Below are 12,223 nucleotides of genomic sequence, written 5' to 3'. Positions count from 1 at the left end.
CTCTCAAACCTCAGGCTGCTGTTCAGTAAAGCAGGCCTAATATATATGCCGTCAACTACTAAACCACATTTCCTCTCACAATGTGCAAAACAAAACATACACAAAAATATTTTTATTTATTTATTTACAATATAAGAGTAGTTGGCACAAGGCCCACATGCAGTCGTTTCTATCGGTCGCAGAACTAATATGGAGGTGGTCCTGGTGCAATAATTTTTTTTTGCTCTCACAATGCTTTGCAAGCTGGGGATCAACCATTTGCCCATTCTTACAGGGTTGTATTTAGCACCGAGCAGTGTTTGTGTGTTTGAATGTAAGCATGTTTTTTTTATGGTGTATGTGTGAGTGAATGTAAGGGTGTATTTGTATATGGTGTTGTGTGTTTTTATGTACTGTTGCAATTTGAAAGCAGTAGATTACTTGTGTAATACCGACACCCACACATAGATACACACACTGACACACACAGTTTCACAGACACAGAGATACACACACTGACACACATACAGTTTCACAGACACACAGAAAGACACAGAGATACACACACTGACACACACACAATTTTACAGAAACAGAGAAAGACACATAGATTGACACACACACAGTTTCACAGACACACAGAAAGACACAGAGATATACACACTGACACACACACACACAATTTCACAGACACACAGAAAGACTCAGAGATACACACACTGACACACACACACAGTTTCACAAACACACAGAAAGACACAGATATACACACACTGACATACACACAGTTTCACCGACACACAGAAAGACACAGAGATACAAATACTGACACACACAGTTTCACAGACACACTAAAAGACACAGAGAAACACACAGTGACACATATACAGATACACATACTGACGTACATATAGATGCAAATACACACAGATACATTCCCAACATTCCTAGATTGTGAAGGACAGGACATGGATAACGTAGTCTTCAAATAAAAAGGTGTCTGTCTCTTGATACGGTGTCTGCAAAAAGAAATGATATGTAATTAGTTTAGCATCATATGGCATTGCCTACTTCTTACATATAAACAAGAATGTACAGCTTATTATGGTCACTGTGATGGTGGGGAGCAATTATTATTATTATTGGCATTTATATAGCGCCAATAGAATCCGTACTGCTTTACAATATTATAAAAAGGGGGATTTAACAATAGGTAAGACAATTACAAAAAACTTACAGGAATGATGGGTTGAAGAGGACCCTGCACAAATGAGCTTACAGTCTATAGGAGGTGGGGTGTAATCTATATAATCTATAATAATCTATGCGGGAGATTACTAGACAAGGACAAGGTCCTTAGTAGTATCTTGCGTAAGGTAGAAGCGGATGCAGGCTATGTTTTTAAGATTTAATCTACAGGATTTGGGTGCAAAGACACACAGATAAACACTTACCATAGAAGAACATGGTCTTTTTGATGTTCAAGCTACTGCTATAGTTTGACCAAGATGTGGCCATCACCATCTTCTTTGCTGGAAATCTTTTATTTTCTTTCATTAACGACATTCCTAGATTGTGAAGGACAGGCCATGGATGACTTAGTCTTCAAATAAAGAGGTGTTACTTAGCAGAAAAAAAAAATTTCTTCTGTGGTGTCTGTCTCTTGATACGGTGCCTGCAACAAGAAATGATATGTAATTAGTTTAGCATCATATGGCATTGCCTACTTCTTACATATAAATAAGAATGTACAGCTTATTATGGTCACAGTAATGGTGGGGAGCAATTATTATTATTATTGGCATTTATATAGTGCCAATAGAATCCGTACTGCTTTACAATATTATAAGGGGGGAGGGGGGGGGGATTTAATAATAAGTAAGACAATTACAAAAAACTTACAGGAATGATAGGTTGAAGAGGACACTGCACAAACAAGCAGGTGGGGTATAAAACACAATACGACAGGATATAGCAATCAAAAAGGGTAAGATTGAAGCAAAAGTGGAGGAGAGATAGAGTGCTGCCTTTTGGAGAGAGCAAGGGACAGGTATGTGAGGTAGAGGTTCATCTGGGAGGCCATACGCTTTCCTAAAGGGATGGGTTTTAAGGTACTTTTTAAAGGGGAGGGGGGGGGGCACGCGAGCATGCGGGGTGTATTCTTAACTGGCACAATTTTTTAGTTATCAGGCTTAATAAACATATCAGTAGGTTATCGCTTTATATAAGTATAAGTAACATGCTAGAACTTTTGTGCATAGTTTTAAAGTAAGAGAAATAACATGTCAGTCAAGTGAAAAAGCAAACATGCGTCTGGATAATCATACTAACAACATGCTAACACCATTGATAAAAAAATAAACTATGCTAGGCATATTGATTAGTGCGCTTGTGGCATTAACATGGAGAATATGTATGCATGTATACACAAGCCTTGTCTACCTAGTTATTCGCTTGGAGCTACCCCTTTCATGAAAACACCAAGTTTGTCAGACGATTATACTATTAGTGATAGCAGGATAAGGATACAACATCCGGGACAGACTTATGATGTTAAGTATGAAGAAGGTTAAAACACATATTGAACCAAAAACATAGAATAAACCTTCAGTTACTTGTTAGCTGTGCTCACTGAGTGTGAAGCCAATAAAAAATGCACGCTAAGCCAGGATGCTAAACTGGGCAAGTGTAATTAAATAACAGGTTATTTAAACAATACCCGTTAAATAATCAAATTAACTTTTTAATGAGTCACATCGTTCCCCGGGTCCTGCTCCATCGGGTTACTGGATCAGACATGATTAATCTCCCGGGCTTAAGGTTGCACTACCTCCGACCTGGTTAGAGGAGTAGCTGAGTCCTGTTATAAGGGTGGGTCCGGCGTTAGCCTCGCAGCCAGCCCCGGGCTTTGCATGAGCCAACCATCTGTGCCCTCGGTTCCTGTTCTATGAATGGCCGGCAACGGTATGCCTGGGAAGGGTAATCAGTCCAGGTATCGGGCTATGGTGTGAGAGGTGTCCTCAAGGGCTCAAGGTCCAGGAAGGCTGTCGCGGAGACCGGGCCCAAGCAGAGGGTACGGAGGTATGATAGGCCTTAATTGCTGCAGGGGGGTGATCAGTTTAATCAGTTAACGATGATCCGTTGCCATCTGCAAAGCTGTCCGTAAGTGATGAGTGTGGTTGTGCCCAATGTGGGCTTAAGGTCTGCCGCATTACAGGCCCGTGGGTAGGAGTGACGTTTAGCAGGCCGTTGTGTAATGCAGGCCGCCATTTTAGCACCAGGCGCGTGGTGTTTTATGCCAGGTAGGCATGGTGGTGGGCCTCTGTATGGCTTCGGGTCTCGCTGGTGGGGACCGGGATAACCCCCCCGGTCCGTGGGGGGGGGCAGCGGGGCCCGCGAGGCGCATCTCCAGGCTTCTGCTAGGCAGCCAGGCTCCCGAACAGGACGGCGGCCATCCATCCCGCTCTCTGCCCTTGTAGGCCGCAGACCCCGAAGTCTCATTTCGCCCGTGGGGGGGCTCCGAGACTCCCGATCTCGGGGGCCGCGGTGGCTTCCGCGTCTGCCAGGGTACTTAAGACAGTTTTTGGACCCCCAGATTACTGTGGTGCTTAAATTCTGTGCCATGGGGGACCAGTTTTGTCAGGAGCCTCTACAGCCCGCGACCGGTCAGCATGGCGGTCGGGCCCCGCCCCCCCGGGCTATGTTTTTAAGATGGAATCTACAGGATTTGGTAGCAGACTGGATGTGAGACTCAAAGGTGAGGCCAGAATCAAGTATGATGCCAAGACAGGGCGCTTGCAAGGATTGGCTGATGTGGGTTCCGTCAACTTGAAGGGAGAGCGAAAGAGAAGGATCAGTATTAGGAGAAGGAAAGACAAGGAGCTCAGTTTTAGAAAGATTGAGTTTCAGAAAGTGGAAGGACACGCAGTCAGAGATGGAAGAAGGGCAAGCAGTGACACATTGCATGATGGCAGGGGAGAGGTACGGGGAGGAGAGATCTATCTGGGTGTCATCGGTGTCAAGAGATGCAGTATAAAATGACAATAGAAGGGGACCAAGGACAGAGGCTTGGGGGACTCCAACCGAGATAGGACGAAGAGAGTAGGTATCATTAGAAAAGGAGACACTGAATGAGCATTGGGACAGATAGGAGGAAAACCACGAGAGGACAGTTTCACAGAGACCGAGTGATTGAAGAGTTTGAGGAAGGAGAAGATGATCAACAGTGTCAGCTATTAAGGCAATTCTTGTTAAATGGAGCCCCCTCTTGGATATGATCACTGGTGAATCAAGAAATCAGTTTTCATCTTGTTGTGGTGGAATTATTATTCTGTATAATGTTTCCTCATTTTGTAAATACTGATTATTTGTGTACTTACCAGCAGTGACAAGAATGGACAGGTCACTTTGCCCCCCTCTAGATCTTTCCAATTAATGTTAGTGTAGAAGGGGTGCTCCCGAATGTTCCTTCCTGCCACAGCACGTGCATTAGGATCCTTATCCAGGAGCTAGAGAGAGAGGATACACCGAGTATAATTTACTTTATATCTCTGTAACACTTTGATGGACAATCTTTAATGCATACAAAACCAATCACCTCTGATGGAGGATGCCATTTTAACCTTCTAACAAACCTCAGATGAGGCAGTGCTTGTGAAAAGTTAGTTGTAAATGTATTACATTAACTAAAATCTCGATTATATGACTGACCACTAAATAATGTTTTTTTTTTAATAAAGATTTCCTCTTGTGTTGTCCAATCGGAACATAAAATGGCTGCTTGATCTGTCTGTCGGTTGCAGGCAGAGAGTAATAAATAGGATTAATAAATGAAAAGAAGAAAATAGGCTCTGATCCAGAAGTTCCAAAACAATGAGGGGCCAATGGAGCAGTGCCAAAGGTTGCCCATTGTTACTCTCCCTAAATCTGGGGAATAACCCACAATGTACAAAGTAAAGATAAGAGTGGACTGGAGTGTCCACATTAGTGCTGGGATTTCTACGGGTATCTGTGTACGCAGTTATATACGCTGGTAATATCTATAACTAGTTGTCTCTCACCCTGTCCTGTTTATGGGTTCTGATACTTTTCCACACTACTGTTTTTTCCCCTAGGATTATTAAAAGGTGGGGCTTCCCTCTGCTTTTTTCCCCTCTTCTTTTTATGTTAACTCTCCCACTAGGACACCCCAGTCCACTCTTATCCTTAATAAATAGGATTACGTATTGTAAATTAAATGTCAGTGTTTTTATCTGCCATCATTATTAAATATTAGTATTAACCCATTAAACATCAGGATTTAAATCATTTCAGGCGTTAGATAAACACCCCAGCACTCCATGCCGCTATCAAACCCGTGCAAAAGTGGGCGATAGGCATGAATGTGGAATACCCAATCTTCTCAGCACGAAACATAAGTTACTTTCCCTATTCCAGTTGGTTCTTTAACCTGTTTAGTACATACTCCAATAAATATAACTAATATCGATTCCCAGTAACGCCCCCCATATCTCCACCAGTATGTTCTTTAATGTTTCTTTACATCCCCTATCATTACATCCAAATAAAACATTAACCGGCACATTCTCTATCACCTTACCTTGTCCAGGAGGTCTGTAGGATTGCTGCACAGCCAGGTGGGGTAACGTGGGTTAATGTTTAATACTTCCTCTATGTACTCCTGTCTGCTGAGACTGGTATTAAATGGGTACTGTCCGGTGATCATGCGGCAGAGAATTACGCCAAATGACCACCAGTCTGCTGATTGGCCGTACGGTTTGCTGCTGAGTACCTGGAAAAACCCATAAGATATGCAATTTTATTAAATATGGTATTAAATGTACCAAACCTATCACATTCTAGAGGTCTTCATACATTACCCATCTTTCTATTATTAAGCTAGTCCAATAATGTTCCTGTGAGTCCATCCATTAATACTCCGATACTGCCCTTATACCCAGCTCGTGTTAGTCATCCTTCTACTGCTCGTTATACACCCCTTTAGCTACTGCATTGTTCTTATACCACTCCACATACCCCCCCCCCCCTACAGTTCACATGACCACACCCTCTAACTAACCTCTGGCGCCATGTAATTCAGTGTGCCAGCTTGTCCTCTGGTTGTTGTATCTGTAAAGATATTTTCCGCCGAGATACCAAAGTCAGCTATTTTGAGATAGCCGTTGGCACCCAGGAGAATATTGTCTGGCTTCAGATCCCTAAATGAATGATGAAGACAGATATAAATGTGAGATATAGGACAGAGTAGAGATATAAACACATTATTTCTTGTTAGAGTAAGTTACCGCTTAATAAATAAACAAACGCTAATACTGACCGATGAAGGATCCCCCGGGAATGGAGATACTGGATCCCACAAACAAGGTTTGATGAAAAGAACCTGGAAAACAGAATACAAAGAACATAAAGCAATCTCCCCCAAACATTAATAGTAAATAAAATAATAAAATATACCTGGGCAAGGTACGAGTATCTATACATCATGCTAAACACTCTGCTACCAATATAAACATAACATTTTAATTTTAAACAGGACCTTTCCTTGGGAGATTAGAGTTTACTTTATTATCATTAATATTGTTATTAAAACCATCAGTTCGTTAATTTGGAACATGACTGTCCCTTGATATACTATCCATTGAACCCTTCTCGGTTCTCTACCATAAAGCACAAGCTGCTCTATGATTCTTCCAATTTGTTAGATGTACAAATCAATAATCTATAAATATATGAATTTATTAAGAAGATCTATGGTCATAGCAATTTGTATTTCAAGTGTGTAGAAGAAGATCCACCCTGCAGTTAGCTAGTGGCTCCCGATCTGCCGTCAGTCCGTACTGAATGTATCCCGCTGCTAGTCCTGAGTTTCTTGGGGTTTTTTTTTGTTTGTTTTAGACTATCTTTATTTTTATTTTTAAATCGAACAAAGCAGGTAAAATTATGTGTAGATGTGCAGTAATGCCTCAGACAGACGCGGAATGAGTTATTAATAAGGAACACATCTAAAAAGTTCTAAGTTGCCTCTGTATATCCAAAGATGGGTGTTTGGGCATGCATCTCAATAGTAACTTTCCTAGCTGGAAGTACCATGGAAAGCATAGTAATATACGATATCATCAGATGGAATCCATGATATCAACCGATTATCCAACTCGTCAACCATTTAAGCCATCACGTATTTCAGAGGGATGTAAGATCCTCCGTCCTGAACTAGTGAGCGAGATACCACTGAGGAGGAGGGGAAAAAAAGGGAGGGAAGAGAAAAGAAAAAGAATAAATAGGACACGAGCATAGAATAGGATCAGAGCTGGGTTTCTTGTATTGGCTATTGTCTGGCTGATATTGAAGGGGGAATTCTGGTTTAGTACATTACCGTTAACTCAGTCTGTACCCCTGATGGATCTCCATTAATAGCTCTACTATTGAGGATATAGGTAAATACGGGGTTATATCCTTAGCCTCTTACAATACTGTATCGTGTGTTAAACTCACTCCTTTCTCCTACCTGCTAGAGCTATTAATGACTCACCTTGCTTCCCCCATGGGCAGACATTCCTTTCCAGCCATGTAAGAACGGAGACTGCCCCCTGGTACGTGCTCCATGACCAGGGAGGCTTCCTCCTGTTTCACAAGACAACAAATATCAAGTTAAAAGTTATTGTAATAATAATAACAGAACACAATCAGCCATATAGAAATATATAGAAATAAGGAAACATTATGGACAGCGTTTCTTACCTGGGTCTGGAAGGCAGCGAGTCCCTGACATAGGAACGGACTGCCGCTCGCCATTTTCAGTATCCGCTCCTCCTTCTGAATGGTCTTTTCCTTAACTTTATCTTTCTTTATTACTTTAAGTGCAACAACTTGACCTGTGTCTTTGGTGGAAGCTAGCGCAACCTGAGCATCACATAGAGAGAGGAGAGAGCCTCGAATCAGCCACAATGTCACAAACGAAGGGGGAACTTTCAGCTACTTTTTTATTTAAAACTTCATTCAGTGGGGGCATATTACAGATACCACGTGGTAACATCACTTCGACACCACCTGAGGGATGTCTATACAGAGCTTGGGAACCTACTTTGAAAAAACCTACATAAAGAATAAATATACATAGCTCTGGAAGCTACCTGAGAACCCTATATCAGGGATATATATACATAGCTCTGGGACCTAACTGAGAACCCTATATAAGGGATATATATACATAGTTCTGGGACCTACCTGTCAACCCTATATCAGGGATATATATACATAGCTCTGTGACCTACCTGAGAACCCTATATCAGGGGTATATATACATAGCTCTGGGACCTACCTGAGAACCATATATCAGGGATATATATACATAGCTTTGGGACCTACCTGTGAACCCTATATCAGGGATATATATACATAGCTCTGGGACCTACCTGAGAACCCAATATAAAGCAATATATATATATACATAGCTCTGGAACCTACCTGAGAACGCTAAATCAGGGATATATATACATAGCTCTGGGACCTACCTGAAAACCCTATATCAGGGGTATATATACAAGGCTCTGGGACCTAACTGTGAACCCTATATCAGGTATATATATATACATAGCTCTGGTACCTACCTGAGAATCCTATATCAGGGATATATATGCAGAGCTCTGGACCTAACTGAGAACCCGATATAAAGCAATATATATACATAGCTCTGGGACCTACCTGAGAACCCAATATAAAGCAATATATATATATACATAGCTCTGGAACCTACCTGAGAACGCTAAATCAGGGATATATATACATAGCTCTGGGACCTACCTGAAAACCCTATATCAGGGGTATATATACAAGGCTCTGGGACCTAACTGTGAACCCTATATCAGGTATATATATATACATAGCTCTGGGACCTACCTGAGAACCCAATATAAAGCAATATATATACATAGCTCTGGGACCTACCTGAGAACCCTATATCAGGGATATATATACAGAGCTCTGGGACCTACCTGAAAACCCTATATCAGGGATATATATACAGAGCTCTGGGACCTACCTGAAAACCCTATATCAGGGATATATATACAGAGCTCTGGGACCTAACTGAGAACCCGATATAAAGCAATATATAAATATATATATATATATATATATGCAGAGATCGAGAATGATTGCTGTGTAAGGGACATATAGATCTATATTCTAACTAAGGTCTCAATTTAATATTTTTGGATAAACTTTGATAATCAAATGATTACAATCTGTTAGAATTTTTTTTTTATAAATGATTTACCTACATAAATTTCCTATAGACTGTAATGACTTCAGTAGATAAATAATTTGAAAAGAGATTGTGATCATTTGAAAAGCTTACCCAAACATTAAATCGAGACCAATGTCTGTAATTCTAATGTGAATAATAAGAGTTTAGAGAAAGATACACAGATTCAATAGCACTCCACATAGTATTTTGTGCAACTTTGAGATTTGTATTTCATGTATGTATGGATGAAACCTATTACCTTCTTTTATTTATTACATTATTCATAACTCGATTGTTTACTTTTCTTAGATTTCTGTTCCATATTGTTTTCAATATGTTTACTAAAAATTATTTGAGAAGATTTAATAGAACTGTTAGTATAAGAAGCCATGTTAAACATCACAGAATAGAAGAGTTCTGGAGATTTTATTTGGAGTCTCAATAGAATGTTCTAAATACTTTTCAGATCTGAATATGTTTTCCACATTCATGGATGATACACAGATTTATAAGAAAGTTAATCTCAATGAATTGTTATAGGAAGATAATGATGATTATGAGACCTATAATTGTTCCCAACTAGATCAATAGATGTATTAAATAAGGTGTAGACATTGCTTGTTGACTCACCTTTCCATAGCTCCCCTGTCCCAGCACTTTGTGGAATCTATAACCGTGAAATGACAGAGGCAGTGACGTCTTTGGTTCAACCACAGACTGTCCACTTACTCCTTAAAGAATGAACACATAATATTAGTCTCCACTTCAACATAAACACAGGAACCAACTTAATTTCTCTAGTACCCCAGATTCGCCTTACAAATCTGATCCCACCCAGTTATATGAAATAATAATATGGTTTGTAAATATCACATGGGCCATTTCATTAAAATTTTTTATAGTTTGTGGTACATTAGCCATGAATATCTTTGGCTAATTTCTAATGGATGGATAAATATTCTAGATAGATCAAAGGGCTTGAAATATTGGTCTGTACCATTATAGTTTAAAAAAACCATCGCCTGAGCACTTATGGTCACTGAATTGCGGGAGATAGTGATTAAAGAGAGATAGTGAATGGGTTCAGAGTATGGTCAATTGAGGGTAAAATGTCTTATATTTTAAATTGACCAATCTCTTTAAAGCTTGTAGGTTCATCTTACCTGCCACACATTCATCGTCGCTCGTTGACTTGTTTTCTTTCTTAAAGCACTTTTTCTCTCCTATCTCCTCCCTATCTCTTTTCTCCTCTTCCTGCTTTCCAGGGGAGATCTTTATCTTTTTCTGCTTAACTTGTTCCTTCTCCTCCTCATCATATTCCCTGCTTCTTTTCAGGACTTGTTTTCTGGGTGGAGATGTGTGACTGCCTTTTCCAGCAGACTTTCTCTCACTTTTCTGACCAAGTTTTGAAGATGAGGAGAACTTTGGTCTTTTCTGCATGAGCTGCTCCCCATGATCGCACTCCCTGCTTCGTTTCAGGGCTTGCTTTCTGGGTGGAGATGTCTGATCGCTCTTTACAGCAGACTTTCTCTCACTTTTCTGATCCAGTTTTGGAGATGAGGAGAGCTTTGGTCTTTTCTGCATGACCTGCTCCTCTTCATCATGACTGGAGGTCCTGTATCTTTTCTGACCCTGATATCTGATGCGTTCCTCAGCAAGGAGCCGTCTTTTGGGTTCTCTCTCTCTCTCAATGTCCTGCTCATGGCAGCTCCTACTTCTCTTTTTCCTGGAATGTCCAGGAGATATCCTCTGTTCCTGCTCTTTTGAACCGTTACTGAGTTTTCTATATTTGTTTTTAAATTCGTCAGAACTTTCCTGACTTACTTCAGTTTTCTTATGAGAACGCTTTCTTGTTCTCTTCATGCTTATATTATACTGTGTGAATCTATTGCTTTTAAATTCACAAATATATTTAGCAATCAGCTAATTAATAATAGTAACAATAAATAAATTATTGCAAATCTCACTCAAGCAATGCAGTAGCCACTGTCCACTCGCAAGGTGTCCAGTCACTCTGAGGGTAGGTGAGTTTGACATTGATTGTTTCATCGGATGATGTCAGAGTATTTATGATGTCACTACACCTGTCCATATATGGAGATATGAACTGTTCAGTAATGGAGAAACTAATAACTTATCCCAGTTTTATAAGTCTCAGGATCTCCATCCAACAGTGAACTAAGAGTCATGGTAGAAACCTTTTTTGGATACCCCTGCTCTATTGGGGTGACAGGGAGATGTGACTGAGTTATTTTCATTAACTTAATTAATCAATCAATCTCTAAATAATAAAGACACTGTACGGGTCCCTTCAGTCTGTGTTATGAAAGTTGCATTTCGCCAGCAATTATCTGCTATATACTAACAACAGCCCCCAACATTTCATGGGTGCTCCCAAAATAGTGATACCCAAGCACACACACAAACACACACACACGCACACGCACACACATACACATACAAGCACACACACAGAAACACACCTACACACAGGCACACACGCACACACAGGCACACACAGACACACACGCACACACGCACACATACACACACGCACACAAGCACATGCACATACAAGCACACACATGCCTCCTGGCCACATAAGCAAACATATAAAAACATCCAGTGATATAGACAAGTATAGACACTCATACACTGACACCAACATTACACATACATCCAGATTAAATCCAAAAATGCAATTTATTATTCATTTTTTCCACCAATATATGTTTTTCAGGGCTGGCAGTTGATCAGTTTGGGTCTTTAATCAAACTTCATTTGAGCTACTGTGTTACTGGTGTTTTTAACCCTAAATTCTCAGGACCAATAGAGGATTTCGTAGTGTCTGATAGCCTTGGTGATGTGTGGAAACCTGCAGAATGTGAGGCATGTTATACCCAGAATGCACTTGGTGAGAACTTTCAGATTTACTTCTCAGAACCAAGTCTTAATACACTTAATGATTCCTTTTATTTT

The 12,223-nt window shown here is 40.4% G+C and overlaps 1 protein-coding gene across 1 annotated transcript; it reads right to left on the bottom strand.

The window, feature by feature from the left end:
* Positions 1 to 926: 926 nt before the first annotated feature.
* LOC134573684 (protein kinase C delta type-like) lies at positions 927 to 11,107 on the bottom strand. The gene is made up of 9 exons (XM_063433466.1): positions 10,408 to 11,107; positions 9,875 to 9,975; positions 7,738 to 7,899; positions 7,529 to 7,620; positions 6,317 to 6,379; positions 6,059 to 6,197; positions 5,579 to 5,770; positions 4,359 to 4,487; positions 927 to 998 (listed from the first exon to the last, which is right to left on the bottom strand). The coding sequence occupies exons 1-9, from the start codon at positions 11,105 to 11,107 to the stop codon at positions 927 to 929; spliced, it is 1,650 nt and encodes a 549-aa protein (XP_063289536.1).
* Between the last annotated feature and the right edge of the window lie 1,116 nt (positions 11,108 to 12,223).

This window comes from Pelobates fuscus, chromosome 9 (assembly GCF_036172605.1).
Source record: "Pelobates fuscus isolate aPelFus1 chromosome 9, aPelFus1.pri, whole genome shotgun sequence".
Classification (NCBI taxonomy): Eukaryota; Metazoa; Chordata; class Amphibia; order Anura; family Pelobatidae; genus Pelobates; species Pelobates fuscus.
Note: the sequence above shows the minus strand (reverse complement) of the source record. Positions and strands in the feature narration are given on the sequence as shown.

Bases quoted from the DNA above. Each gene is read 5' to 3' on its own strand.
- LOC134573684 (XM_063433466.1), bottom strand. From the start codon at position 11,107: ATGAAGAGAACAAGAAAGCGTTCTCATAAGAAAACTGAAGTAAGTCAG. The intron at 7,621-7,737 runs GTAAGAAACGCT...CTTGTGAAACAG, and splicing joins TCGCTGCCTTCCAGACCCAG to GAGGAAGCCTCCCTGGTCAT. The intron at 6,198-6,316 runs GTCAGTATTAGC...TCATTCATTTAG, and splicing joins TCCCGGGGGATCCTTCATCG to GGATCTGAAGCCAGACAATA.